Raw genomic sequence first — 15421 nt, 5'->3', positions numbered from 1 at the left:
TTTGCGAGCGATTGCTTCGAACATAATTTCCTCGATATTATTTAGCAATTATTTTGCCTTAAATTTAATGCGCGGATATCGAAGAAAAATAGTATCGATTATATAAAACAAATCTATTATATTTTTGTAATGAAATATACTTTAACAAGAGAAAAAAAGCAATGAAGATATGAAACAACTGTATCGAATTTGTATATCGTGAAATTAATTTGCAAATGCAATTGACACATCGGAGTAAAAACAAGAAATTGATACACATGTCCACTACGTAATTTTTTATTTATTTTATTTCAACTCGACGCTTTAACAGAAATTTCACATTGCGGTCAAAATGTATCGCGATATTTGCACGCGAGAGAGAAATTGCCAATATCAAATGATGTAAAATAATAATCCATCTCTCTCTCTCTCTCTTTCTTTTCCTCTGACAATGAGCTGGCAAAATACGATTATTGGAGGGTCGAAATCGATAAGCGAGCAAATAAAATGTAATTTCCAACAGGCGTTAATCCGCGCCCCCCTACACTCCCCCTCCTCCACCTCGTGTGCTCCCACAAACCCAGACACCTGGAAGTGCAAACGCAGAGAGGGGAACTCGTCCCGTCGATGCATTCTCTCCATTGCTCATCCCCTTATTGCCCGCGCGAGTAATCGTAGATTGATTGGATTCTTCTCCGCGGCGCGTCTAAGCGCATTCGATTCACGCACGAGGCATCCAACGCTCTTGCTCTGCCACGATCGGAGGAGCCGCAACTCGCGGAACACGCGGAGCAAAGAACGGGCCCCTTCACTAGAGGGTAGGGGGGAGGAGCGGGGCCCCGCGCGAGAGAGTGGGTGCGCGGTGGAGGGACCGAGGGGTGGAAATGTAGGCTGCTGCTGCTGCTGCTGCTGCTGCTGCTGTTGCTGCTGTTGCTGCTGTTGCTGCTGCTCGAGCGACGGACGCGCAGGTTGTTCCCGATCCGGCGCGCGTAATAGAGGCCAGGTAGGCGGGTCGACGGGCAGCACGAAAAGTAGGGCCCCGCGGCTTCTCCGGCGAACGTTTTTCTCTAAATTACAGCTCGGGCCCCATCCCCCTGCCTCCCCTCCTCCTCCTCTCTCTCTTTCTCTCTCTCTCTCTTTCTCTATCCGGTTCTTTCTTTCTTTCTCGTTCCTTCCTCTCCCGCGGGCTACGAGCGTCGAAGCGAGCTTCTTCGGGTCCAGGCTGCTGCCTGAATTGCCGAGCGTGATCTCTCGCGGGTTTTAGGGTTCCTCGGCGCCGAGGCGGATCGGCGCGAGATTCCAGAGTCGCGTCGGAGGAGTCGCCTGGACGTCGTCCTCGACGGCGGCGGCGGCGATATCTAACGTCCGGTTAATCGCGCGGATGAATTAACGGGCAAATTGTGTTTTTGATTTAATACGCGGCGGTTTCCACCTCTCTGTCGCTCTCTCCCGACCGGACTCGAGGTTTCCCCGGGAGACGGGAAGCTTAATGCATACCTCCGGAGAGTACATTATTCTCTAAATTATACCCGCGACCGAGACTCGTTCTCTCGGCTCCTCTCCTCCCTTCTCTTCTCGTACCTTCCCCTGCGGGGCTGCCGAGAAAGCCGGCCCAGGCAACCGGCGCATCGCATGCTACTACCTGAACCACGCACGAGTTTTCTCCCATGCGCGATGATCCTCTCCGGAGATCGCGGTCGTAATCGTTGGCGCCATTGTTTGCGCCCAGAAAATCTAAAGCTGGAATCCGCGCCCGTCACGGGCAAATCCGGCTTCGCGATAAAATCCGAGGTCGACATTTTAATTCTCGCTACGAGATTAATTTTGCTTTTTAATCGTTCCTTTAATCATCCGCTCTCTTAATCCGCGTTTGTAAAATTAGAAGAAACAAAGATCCGCCAAACAAAAAATTACTTAAAAAATTAAAAAGAAAATGGCATAAGAGCCAAAAGGCATAAGAGCCAAAAAATTATTTATAAAAAAATTAAATCGTACAGATTAGAAATTATAAAGAAAAGCTAAATTTGCGATATTGAAATTAAATTTTTTATAAAACAAATATCTTGAATTTTAAAATCACACATTGATTATCGTTCATATTTTGCGTTAAGCCAAGCCAAGAGTTAGTCCGTTGACCCAATAACCTCCATAAATATTATTGCGCCGGAATCTAGCGGTGCGCCGTCAACAAGACATATATAATTCCTTCTGACATTTTGAAGAAGGAACGAGATCGCGAACGGTACTTGTCGACGCGCGTTTATTTTCGCTATCGCGCTTTTCACGGTCAGACGACTTTTCACCGCGTTCGTTTCAAACGAGATGCAGTCGCTGCATCACGCAAGGAGAGGAGACCCGGCCAGAAGTTTCCGCCGAGAGACAGACCGATGTTTATTGAACGAGATAGGTAAACCGGATCGCGCGAACAAGCCGGGAGCCATCTTTCAGGAATGAAAATAGAGGAGTATCCCACGAGAGAGTGAAGCTGGACGCTAAAATTTCCGTCGTTTCTCCGCCGCGAGAGGAAACGTCCCTCCGCCTTCTCTCCACCCCCTCAATCTCTGACACCCAACACCCTACCCATTACACTTGGATCATGAGAAACTGTCAGAATCGCGATATACGCGCCTATAATTGATGCAATTCGGCGCGCTTTCGAGCCGCAGGAGGGATCCCGCGCTAGCGCGATTAAGACGTAGTAATTTTACCGTTAATAACGGCGATTAATTCGCTCATTTATCAAGTCGCATATACACGTCACGCTCGACGTGTGCATTAGTGCGCTTCGCAATCAGCGTCGCGTAAGCGCGGGCCGCGGAAGGTCGACAGAGTCGAACGGACGTAGGAACGAAGGAAGCGAGAGCTTGGCGGCTACAGTATATATGAATATATACATATATATACGTGTGCGCGTGTATCGCCAGCGCGGATGAACTCACGTATAGCGTTGGAGCGAGCCAATGGAGATTCCAACCTGCAATCTGCATAATTCTCCGCCGGGGATTGCCTTATCCCTTCGCACTCGCGCGAGCGATTCGCGGAATCTCCTCCGGTCTCGCATTAAAACGAGTTCCTGTCCGTCCGTCGACTCGCCGGACGATTAGAACTTGGGCAAAACCGCGCGATCGATCGCTTATAAGGTGCGAATGTATGTATCCGCGGATCCTTTGTTCCCTTCGCGATGGCCGCGGGAATTCCTTCCAGGCTTCTTGTTGTCGTCGTCGTCCGTTATCGATCGTCCATCGCGTAGCGTCGTACGCCACATGAATGACGATGAATAACGGGGAGAGATCGGTTGTTGGATTAAAATCTAAGACTCTTTATTGCCGCTCGTTACGTTGGAAGTAAACGCCAGACGATTGCCTCTCGCAAATGAGTCCAAGATTGAATATAAATAATGGATGCTTTAATTTCAATGGCGCTATAAATAGCGTGAGATTATAATGGCAGGACTGTAAAAAGAGATCCTGAAATTGTTCTTAAGAATAAATCCGTAAACATCTCATACCTAAAGCGCAATAGTTATTTGTGATTAAACACACTATCAATATAAGGTAATTATATTTTAATACGACCTGTATTTTTTTTAATTGGTTTCCTAATTTTTCAATTTTATTAAAATATTTATATTTTTATTTCCCAATAAGTAACTCTCTTACTAGAAAGAGATCCTGAAATTATTCTTAAGAATAAATCTACAAGCATCCCAAACCAAAAAAGCGCGATAATTATTCATGATTAAACACATTATCAAGATAATTATATTTTAATACGACCTAAATGTATTTTTTTTAATTGATTTCCTAATTTTTCAATTTTATTAAAATATTTTTATTTTTATTTCCCAATAAGTAACTCTCTTACTAGAAAGAGATCCTGAAATTATTCTTAAGAATAAATCTACAAGCATCCCAAACCAAAAAAGGCGATAGTTATTCGTTAAACACACTATTAATATAAGCTAATTATATTTTAATACGACCTAAATGTATTTTTTTAATCGGCTTCCTATTTATATTTTTATTTTCCAGTAAGTTACTCTCTTACGTGCATTCATTGAGAACAACTTATCTACATCAACAAAAATTAAAAAAAAACTTGAAGCTCAGGAAGGCTATAAAGAGTGTACAAGGTTACCTTATATCTCTAAAAATTTTTAAATCTTTTTTTATTCCGACATAAAATTTGTCGATATAATTCTGTAGTTATCTTATAGTTTATATCTCATAGGGCCCTTATGTAAAATTTATCCCTATATATTTCGTCTGCTGGTAGCCTAAGAAACACGACGTAAGCCTTCGCGCAAGCCGGTCTTCCAGGAATTAATTTATCGCGAATGAGGGAATATTAGCGATGTCCATTCGATGTTACGGTGGAGACTAGACCTCTCCCGGTTAATGGTAGACGATCTCCGGCGATCGTCGTTAACGTAAATTATCAGAGTCGTAAGATTGGGCGACGTGATGATACGGCGCAGGACCTCACGGAATCCCATCGTATAATTGGGAATTCGAAGTTGGCGTGGCGTTTCTCCCCACGTGAAAGAAATCCCTCGCTTCGACGAGTGAATTTCGAAGAGAGACACGATATACGACCGTAACGATATCGCGGCGAATGTTTATTGACTCCTTGCAATCTAAATTATTTTACGCTACGCGTATAAATAGAGTCGCGATGAAGGATGCCCCGAACGTAGCAAGATTCTTTTTCCCTTTCATACGGTATTCATCGGTATAACTCGTGGAATGCTCCTTTTTAATAGCAGTATTCATATATTTCACCCAAAAAGTTTCTATAATTATTATTTGATACGCCATTATCGTATATAAAGTGTTACTTCATTGAGTGTCTATTCCCTGGAAAAATGTGGAGAAGCTAGAATTCTCAGGGATTCTTTTTATACCTGAAAAAAATCAAGGAATGCTGCATGGAATTTTATTGGAATTCAGGGAATTTTTTGAAAAAAAATTTTCTCTCTTTTCGATAATTTTGCTCTAAACAATTGGCAATCCCCCGGTTGGCCAAATGGTATTTTATGCATTTAAAAAATATATGAATATATAATAAAAATATATATCTATCTCTGTTTATATTCAATTTAATTTATTATAAAATATGCATATATTTAGAGATAAAAAATAATATTATGCGGGTGAAAAATGTTTATCTTACGAAAACGATTGATTTTATCAGTACATTTACAAATCTGGCACTTGAAACTTTAGAAACTCTGTGTTTTTATGATTGGAAAACATTAGAAAACGTGTGTAATAAAAGAAAATTATTTTTAAAATTTTCACCAAAATATTTTTAAAATATTCTCTTCACCTGAAATTTTGAATAAAAAGAATCTGAAAAATCTTTAGGAAATTTTTTAACAAAATTTGAATATTCTTTCAAATCTCTTTATATATTAAGACAAGTTGATCTTGTAATACTCGATACATAGGGATTAAACTCTCACATTCCGCAATTATAATTAATAAAATAATAAGGAAGAAATTTTCGCTAGAGGTCCCTTACATTGATAACAGATAACAGTACGAAAAGAAAACTAAGAATAAATAACTATTAAATTTTCCGGATCATAGAATATATTTATTGCATCAAACAGAATTGTTTACAATGTTTCTGATTTCGTGAGCTGAAAGTACTCCATACAATTCCGTTGGAATGCTTCGTGCACTCTTACCGCGCGATTCGCTCAGAAATCCGTTGGTAACGCCATTCCGTTCTCGTTCCTCGATGCGGCCCGGCAATCCGACGATTACGCAAACGCAATCATTTGCGTGGCAAATCATTCTCCATCGCATCGTAACCGAGCGAGGCACGGGGGAAGGAGGCAACGCTTCCTCGCACACGCGCGCCCAAGGTAGCAATGAGCAAACATATATACGCGCGAATTAAACGAAAGACGATCTCTAATGTCCGATGGAACGGAGCATCTCCTGGTTGAGATGGGAGGGCGGCGGATTTAAGAGACCGACAATTATACCTCTCGGAAGCCGCTCGTCTCGCTCGCGATAATAAAAGCTGCGCTGATGCAAGGGGCCTCTCCCCCCATCGCGAGATGCAAGGTGCGCCCGGTTAATTTTCCGCGACTGTTATAACCGTTGCGGCTTTTCTAGTCCACCACCCGTCGAACGTACGTGCTTATTTTCCAGTGATGATGCACGGACAGCGGTAGGCGGCTCTTCCGGGTCTTGTAATTCGCCCCCGGGGCAGCCCCTCCGCCCGCACGATTCTCCTTCTCGTCTTGCTACTCCCAAATGACGGGATTGCCCTCGAGATCACGGTCGAAAAAAAAGAGAGAAAAAATCTTTGAAGATAGAGCTCCGATACATCCGCCGGATCATAAATCTCTCGCGCCGCGGATTTACCGAAGATGAAGAGATCCGAGGCCATCTCGAAGAATGCGGCTGCGTAATGAGAATTGGAGAAGCGTCGAAAATTATCCCGTTTTCTCGGGGCGGTCGCCGATGTCGAAGACAGATAACGCACAATTCTATTTATGGACACGCTCGTTTAATCGATACGCGTTTGTAGTCGCGAGAAAATTATCTCCTCGAGCTGTCTCGATTTTATATATGTAATCTTGGATTAATTAAGATATTTACTCCATTATACGCGATTTTTGCTCACGTTAATATCCGACACATGTGACTGTAACAATGTTTTATTAATGAGGATCCAAAGAATTATGACATTTATGGAGGCCACGTGGGCTATAACGCAAAACGTCAACATGTTAGAAGGACATCTGCGTCATAATTCAAAACGTGCCAATAACTTAGAAGACACACGTACACATCGCGTTGAAATATAACTTTGGCACGTTACATCTAAACGTTTCCTCGTTTCCAGGTTTCACATCGTTGGCGACGAGGCCTGAGCCTCCTCGCTGCCACCTGAATTGTAAACTCGTCCCTAATAAAAAGTCGCACCTGACGCTCCCGTCCATTAGCCTCTTCTGCTCCGCCATCCGCGTGTGTTACTCGGTGTTAAATAATTTGACCAATTAGTCCCGAGTTAAGCATCCGGCGCTAAAAAAGAAGTCGCATGCAAATTACTCGCGCGTCGCGGTACCGCTACCCCCTTTTCACGTCTTATGAGGCGGACCGCCTTATTCCTGGTAACTGTCGAGAGGCCTCCATCCGGATCGGGGGATACGTTACACATACGTGAAGGAGCCTGGCATGTCCCCGCTCGCGCATTCTAGTACAAATATTGAAACAGGCTCCCCTTGAGGTTCCACGAACGAGTAGTCCGCGTTGCACATCGAAGGAGAAGAAGCAGAAGGGACTTGTCGTGTATTTACAACGCAGGGATATTCCGTTCGGGAATCCGCGTCGTGTCGGGACGCGCAGCAGGTCGGGAAGTCGTAATGAGCCGTCGTGGGAAACCGGGGGAGAGGTAGAAGGAGAGCGGGAGAGAGAAAGGGAGAGACGGACGACGTCGTCGTCCTCTTTGCCGCTGCTACCAGTAGCGCGGGAAGGAAAGAAAGCGAGCAAGCGCACGCGCGACGCGTCCGGTTCGCTCTCTTCTCGCTCTACCGCATCGCCGCGATGCACCTGCGACCTGCCCGTCGCCTTTTCGTCCAAGCGGCCCAATTTGCCCGAGTAACACATGAATAAATGTGAAAATTACCACAGGTACGCCATGATTATCAAATGGGTACTTTCGGAGCACGTCTTTCTTGAAAAAGCCATGCTCTTATAGGTGATTGAAGACCAAAGACCAGATTGTAGAGAATGTGATGTAATGAAACCTTGGAGATAGATATAATCTCGATTTCTATCTTTAATAAATTTATAAAAAAATATAGAAACTTTAAAAATTAATCTAAACACATGAAGGAGAGTTTAAAAGCCTCGTTGTAACTGGGCTACAATGTAGAGTGATTTTAGTATAATAAATTACGCTGAACACCTGTTACCTGGGGAAACAGGTGATGCGTGTCGGACTGCTTGCAACGTACCGGTGTATCCATTCCGTTTGCTCGAGGAAGCGTCAACTTGATGAAAAGTCACACGAGAGTTTTATACGCGCGAGGAACGCGAAGTAACTGTCGCTTGTGAAGTTACCTCGTCGTGAAATTTTGCAAAGAAGGAGCGAGACAAAGCGATTAAAGGGTAAAGTTAAATTGGCAATTTGTAGGTGAATACAACGGACAATTCTCCTTTCGCCCATGTATGCTGTATAATACAAACTGGGTATTTTCAGACTTTACGGCTCGATGTAATTCTCAGATGGATACAGTCATTCGAAGCGATGACGTTAAGTATAAGCGATACATCAGTCTGCATAAGCGAAAATCCATCCGATTGTCGACGTTGATGAACGCGTTGTAAGCGACGTGTGCGAACGTAACGTCGAGTTATTCATGTGCGCGCGAGCAACGCGTTCCTAAATGCGCTCCTAGATGCAGGGGTACTCAAACTTTGCAACTTGGTGGCTAGAAACGAAATGCAGGAGATGACGAGACGTCGGATTCGATCAAAATAAAGTTTACGACACGTAGATTGCGAATACACGAGTCTCCAAATGAATCGAGTTGTCATTTAATTTTCACCCTAATAAAAATCTTAATTTTTCGCCTTGTCAAAAACACTTTTATCGATCATCTTCTCTGGAAGATGATCTTCTTGGTCCATGTGGAAACTTGCATCCTCGTAATTTATGCGTCGTGAATATTATTTTAAAGTAAAAATGAAGTCTAATCTTGAGTTGGGGGAATCTTAGTCCGCTTTTTACATCAATTAATGTCTATAATTGTCAATCTTCGATTTAAGTTGGCATTTTTATGGAAGCCACATCCGCGAACGAGCGGAAAAGTCAAAGTTGTCGGGATTCCATCTTAATAACGTTAAACGTCCATTTGGAGCCGAGCTTTGCGGTATCCGCGAAACGTATAATTTCACGACTGCAATGTATAAATGTAATTTCCCCATGTGTCATAAAGTTAGTACGCGCGTTTATATCTCATTTCGCGGCACAAAGTACGAGCGGTTTTTCGTTTTTTGTTTTTTTTTTTTTCCGCGTCAATTTGGGACACGGACGGAAACCGACTGACCGCGTTCCCGCGTCCCTTCCGCGCAAAAATCCCCCGCGGTTTGAGAACCTGGGGGCCGGCAATTCTGTGCGACATCGGCCGCGGTTGCGGTACCGCTCGCTGGATGCCCATAGCGCACGATTACCTACCTACGCCCCGGCCCCTGCTCCAGCGAGTAGCAACAGCAATGTCTATCTTGCGGCATAGCCGCAGAGAATACGCTACAATATAGTTTTACACGCCGGAGGCGGCGTTGAGGCCCGTGCCGTCCGCGGCACCGGATATCGCATTTGCCTGTCGGGTCGAAGGGCAGCTGCCTGCGATTATAACCGCGCAGGAAATCGATTCTGCTAGAAAAATTACCGCGCGGAATTCCGTGTATCGGTTTATCGACAGATTTCTATCGGTGAGAGAGAGAGGAAGGGGGAAGGGAAAGGTCGAACCTTTGTACCGGGAGCCGTGCAAGAAGCGCTTCGCCTTCTCTCTATCTCCCGTATCGAATCGTAAAAATTTATTGATCCGCGGGAAATCGGGTCCCGACGCTTTGACGGTCGTTAACGTGTCGTTAAAATTTTTTCGTACGATTAGATTGCCGTAAAACACGCGGAGAGAAATCGGTCGCGGGAATGTGAAACGATGTGCTAAGTATACACCCGGTAGGCAGGTAAGAAGAGGAGCGGGGCGAAAGAAGTCTTCATTCGTATTAGGGTCATTATTTTCTTATGTATCTTTGATCGTTCATAAATCGAATGATTAAATGACGGGCTTTTCAAGCCTTCTGATTTAATTCAATTAAACGTAAATAAAATTAAATTATACATTCGGCTTTCGTTGACCCCGGGGTCACATGTCGCAAACCTAAAGTGTGACAAACTCAATTTTTTTTAAATCTTGCAGGCTATTAAGAATCAGCAAAATGATATGACCTCAGTTTGAAAACTAACCTTTCTCTGAAATGGATTAATTTCGCACGAATTTTTCTTGGCCCTATAAATATAAATAAAATTTTCGAAATTTCTATGCACAAGAGAAAAATTAATTAATTTCAAAGTTGACGCCCTACCATCCTATGGCTTTTAATAGCCCGAAAAATTAAAAAAATTGATATGTAATTTTGTATACAAGTGTTTCGGAATCAATGAAATCATCTCGATATGTCAGACAATATTACACGCGCGATTAATGAAATCCCCGAATGAAATAAGAGAGAGATCTGGACTCGGAGAGACCTGCATTCACGCTTTGCGTCATTCAAATCGTTGTTCCTGCCATGAGTCTTAACATCAAGTGGTGGCATTTCGTCCACGGTTTTTGCGCGATTACCGCCGTCATTTATAACGCATTTGAGCGAAATCCTCGCACTTCGCGTACGACAGTTTTTGCGGTGGACTGGATGCCCGCCGACACCCTCGGCACGAAAGACCTCGGAGGGTCCATTTAAAAAAGATGATTGTCCGGTGAGAGGGCCTCGGTCTTTGGTCTCGAGGAAGAGAGAGCCTCGGAGGAGGCGTGTCGCGCACGTACGAGGACGAGTCGCCATGTTACGTCCCTCACGAACGGGTCCATTGTACGTGGGCATAATTCGGCGAGGACGTCGTGCTCCTCTTTCTTAACCGTGCACTATCCGTAATAGACGCCTTTATTGCGGATCGAGATCGAAACTAAACCGCGAATACGGCGCTAAGCCATTGTTCGACGTTGCTCCGACACGTGCTCGCGTTCCTAGGAGTCGATTATGTTAATACCACGGACAAAACGCGGCCTACGCTTTAGCCTTTAGTACGATTTTTCGAGCATGTGAAAGATAGGTAGATAGGACCCTCTGTTGTTCTGGGACAAACTCCGTGAGAGTAAAACCATACACGCTACAGATAAACCGATGTAATTGCAACCTTATCGCAATTTTAATTTCTTCTTTCCGTCGTTTAATTGGAGGGTATTATGTCCATAAAATTTGCTTTACACGATTTAATTGTATAATAAAATGTTTCCTGTATTAATGATACATAAAATAGCAGTCTGTCTTTATTTTAGCAAATTATATAAATCTGTCTTCTGTCTTTATTTTAGCAAATTATATAAATATATGATATAATAAAATGTAATTATTACAAATTAATTATATATATAATTTGTAATAATTATGTATATTTATATAATTTGCAACTAAAATAAAGACAGAATGCTATTTTCGTATCGTTTAATACAGAAAAATTTTAAAAACATAAAATATACACATGTATAACACATATGCATTGAAATATGCGGCTGATAAAATTATAAATATATTTCTATTTTAAACGAGAGTTAATGGATACAGTTTAATTAAATATGATGTATTATAAATAATATTTATCAATCTTTTATCGAGACGACGTGCAGGAATATTTTTTCGAAATTATCAACAAACAAAAAGGGCGTAACAGTTTGACGTAAAATAGCATTTAAGTTATTCTAAAAACGAAATTACAAGTACATGTATCTGCTCATGTATTATACATTACTTAATCAAGATGTTAATTCAGATATGAATTTATCTTGAAGAAAAGATAAGGTATATACTGTTGAAACGCTAAGACTTATGTAAAAGCAGACGCTAATCATTTAACGGGGAGAGAATTCTCACTTTGGGTGGTCGAGCTTTGAGTCTCTCAACCTTTATCTTTATTTGTTGATATTCTTAAGAAGGAGACGACTAACCAGTGGTATTTGAACCGATCACGGAAGCTCTGTTTTAGTCGGATCGTATCTAAACACGATCTACAAGGATTAATCTACTTTTTTACTAATTCTGATCTAATCACGATTTTGATGAAACGGCAAGTCTTTATACGAATCTAAATTTCGTTGCGCGTCTATGGAAACGGGATAAAAAGTGTCTTGCGTGCTCACATGCGTACAATCCGTAAATTTCACGCAAAAAACAAAAATACACGAATAAAATCCATAAACGCGAAATCCACTTTAGATGTAAAGTTTATCATGATCTATATGATCCATTTTAACCCTAAGGCGAATCGCATAAATCATGATAATTACACATTTTGCCGTCGTCATCAGCACTTTTGCACTCATCCTTATCCAAAAGAATAAAAGCAAGAAGCTGTCAAGCTATCAGTTCCATTTAGTCGCAAGTTATATACTTGCAAAACTTGACTGGTGTTTTATCTCGTCGATAAGGACGCGAATGCCTTTGGTATCAGCGGCAATTAAGGAGCTTATTGCGGCAAGGCTGTCGTCTCGTCAAGGCGGAGATATTTTTTTTACCCCTATTTTGACCGCGCGATATCTAATCGTGACGGAAGAAACGAGACGTTTTACGCGCGGCGTGTCTTTCAGGATGACGTCGCTCGAAGAAGTCGCTCCTCGCAAGAAGAGAACAGAGCGGAGAAGCGGGAGCGTCCTCGGCTCGCACGCTCGCTCACAGGGCCCTCGAGGCCCGTACGCATACGCGGAACCGGGCCCCGCGTATTCCGATGGTGAGGCCCACGGCGAGAGAGGCGTCGTGCCCCGACACGCCACACGTATTAGAAACGAATATAAATATATCGAGGGACCCGCGCGAGGGACAGAGAAGGAGAGACACGTGGGGTAGAGGTAGGGGAGAGAAGATCGCGCGCGCGCGTATAGGTAACGTCCAAGTTACACACGCACCGACACGACTCTCCCCTTCGCTCCCCCCTCGTCGTTCCTCCTTCCTCGCGCTCTCGCTCGCGGGCCCTTGCCGCCGCCCGGCCCCCTCGAGTCCCGTGCCCCGCATCGGGGCCCGCTGAGTCCCAGAGTATGCTTCAGTGTCCGCTCGGCTTCAGCACGCCCCGCGCCGTTCCCGCGTGGAACCGAGACCGGGACGCGCTTCTAAGAGGCTTCAACGCGCCGCCCATTCGTCGTGTTCTCCAGTGATTTCTCTCTCGTGTGATCGCGCCGCCGAGTCGACGAATTTCGCTCGGCTGTCGGTTAGAAACCACTGAAAAGGAGATCCATCATCGAGACTCCGAGTGTGCTCCGAAAATAGTGCGATGCTCCAAGATGCTCCAAGATGGGAAAATCATGAGGGATCATTGACGAGCGACCCGAACTTCTCGCGGCTGTCATTCGCGCTTGATCGGATCCCAGACAACGAGTTTGAGATCGTGTTATCGGGTTCCGCTGGTCACCTTTGCATCGCGCGTCGCATGCGTGTCGCACATTGAAACGTTAATCCTCGTGCTGTACTACCGGTTATACATACTGATTGGTTCTCATCCCCCCGGGACCGATACTCTCTTATTCATCCTCCGTCTCTTTCTCTCTCTAGCCTTTGCGATCCTTGCGTCTCCTCCCGCTGCGACTGCTTTCGCCGTGCTGGAGCGCGCTCGATCCTCTCTCCCTTTCCGCCTTGTTCTCTTCGATCACTCGTTCCCCCATCGCGTCGCCTACCTCTCCCTCGTACCGTGTCTCTATCTCCGTTCCTGGCTCCTTATTGCTCGAGATCCAGGCTGCGAGTTGGTTCGCGTTTCGCGAACACGCGTGCCAATCGAGAAATAGCGAACGAGCGACGCGATGAGTCTGATCCCGCCGGCGGCGAGACGTACGCGAGACGACGATACGGGTCCAATTGAGTCACCCGGGAGGTATCTCTATTGCTGAGGTCGAGACATTCGTTCTATGAGACGGGACAGTTATAATTCGCGAGAAGAGATTTTTTTCCTGTGTATCGATGCGAAGAGAATGAGGTACATGAAGACGCATCGACGGACATCGTCGACATCTCGAAGTAACGGAGATGAATAGCGGGAGATGCGTTCGCGAATGCGGAATCGAAGAGTGGTAATCGTTTCCGTCATTATCGCGACCAGCGAGGAGACACTTGAGCGGACTCGCGAAACAGAATGTGCTCGAGAAGAGGAAAAAGGAACACTGCGAGAGGAAAGATAGAGTACCGGAGATATGATACCAGTCCTCGTACGCCAGTCTAGCATCTATCGACCGTTCCAATTGACAAGAGAAAGCTCGAGTGCGTTCGTCTCTCATTAGCTTCTGCTCGAGAAAGACTCGAGGCTGGTTCTCACCGCAGAAATTCGCTCGCTGGAGACAAATGCCATTCGATGAGCCATCACGAGCTGTTCCAGGAAAGTCGCCGAGTCTCCAAGCTCCAGAGGCGCAATCAAGAGCGTATGTCACGGAGAGAGGCATTTAATACGCTTATACTACCCGCAGAAGGGTTTCTACGGAGAGAACAAAAACCCTCCAGTGCCCCGAAGCGTCGCCTTATTAGCTTTTGCGAGAGGACGACTGGCGGCCGCCAAGAGGGACGTAATATAACAAGAAGGGAGAGAGAAGGAAGGAGACTCCGTCGGCGCGCTTCCTAGATTAGAAGGTCTCGCCACGACGATTATTACCGTCGGGTCCCTCTCTCCAGCAGAACCAATACCCTATAGAAAAGCGCGTCACTCGGAGGAAAAGAAGCACCGGTAGAAATCGATCTTAACAACCACCACCGTCGTAGTCGGTCGGGTCCGGATGTTGTTGCCCGTTTGTCGTCATCGGTCGCGCAAGAAGAAGAAGAGGCATGTCGAGCTTGGCGCGGAGGAGACACACGGCGTTGCTCGGCTCGAAGCGATGGTGGCAAGGCGGCTGCTGGGCGACCAGGAGCCACCAGGAGGCGTACCTGCGCAAGCTCTACGGCAGGAAGAACAACGTCAGGAGCGATGATCAGGGCGACGGGGATGTCGTCGCGGCGGAATCCGTCAGGGGCATCGACGCGCCCTGGGCGACGTCCAGCGTCGCCTACGACCTGCCATTCGTCGCCACCGCCCCCGCCACCGACGAGCATTACCTGGACGCGTTTCTGCGGAGTCGCAGCATCGCCGCGAACGACGTCGTCGACGATGTCGTCGCCGCGGTGGTCGGCTGCCCGGACCTGGCGGCGTCGCGCGCCAGCCCGACGGAGAAGTGCGTGGAGTTCCTGAAGGGCGCGCATCACGACGACGGGACCGCTTTCGATCGTCGCGCCGCGCCAGATTCCGAGTGCAGCCGCGTAGTCGACTGCGGTTCGCTGCATTCGGCTTACGATGTCGCCGGTTGTTCGGAGTGAGTTGCTGCTATTACAGTGATGGAGAGGCTGCTTCTCCGCGTGATAAGCATCGATAATTCAAGAACGAAAATATATTATCTGTGCAGAAAATATATTTATTCTGAAATCTATAGATGCGAAAAGAGCTTCTGTGTTTTGCATACGTGAATTTATAATTTCCAAGAATTCTAAGAATTTTTTTATTAAATTTTATTATATCGATCTCTCTTTTTTTAAATTAAAGTTTCTTTATAAATGAATCTGTTTACAGAAATAAATTAATAACATTTTTTATTCGTCCAACTTTCAGGATATTTTAGTACAAGTTGTAAGTGATC

The 15421-nt window shown here is 45.1% G+C and overlaps 1 protein-coding gene across 3 annotated transcripts in view; it reads left to right on the top strand.

Annotated features, from left to right (window-relative positions):
* LOC145970169 (uncharacterized) overlaps positions 1–15421 on the top strand; it is an 80965-nt gene that overhangs the window by 46789 nt on the left and 18755 nt on the right. The window contains exon 1 of one of the 3 annotated variants that reach the window (XM_083096696.1): positions 12801–15100. The exons of the other annotated variants lie outside the window; for them this stretch is intronic. Coding sequence (XP_082952822.1) covers positions 14580–15100 — 521 coding nt within the window. The 5' untranslated portion in view covers positions 12801–14579. Of the gene's footprint in view, positions 1–12800; positions 15101–15421 lie in introns of those variants that run through there. 3 annotated transcript variants of the gene reach the window in all.

This window comes from Camponotus vicinus, unplaced genomic scaffold (genome assembly GCF_025532165.1).
Source record: "Camponotus vicinus isolate PSW18456_S1 unplaced genomic scaffold, iyCamVici1.0 SCAF_4, whole genome shotgun sequence".
Taxonomy (NCBI): domain Eukaryota; kingdom Metazoa; phylum Arthropoda; class Insecta; order Hymenoptera; family Formicidae; genus Camponotus; species Camponotus vicinus.
Note: the sequence above shows the minus strand (reverse complement) of the source record. Positions and strands in the feature narration are given on the sequence as shown.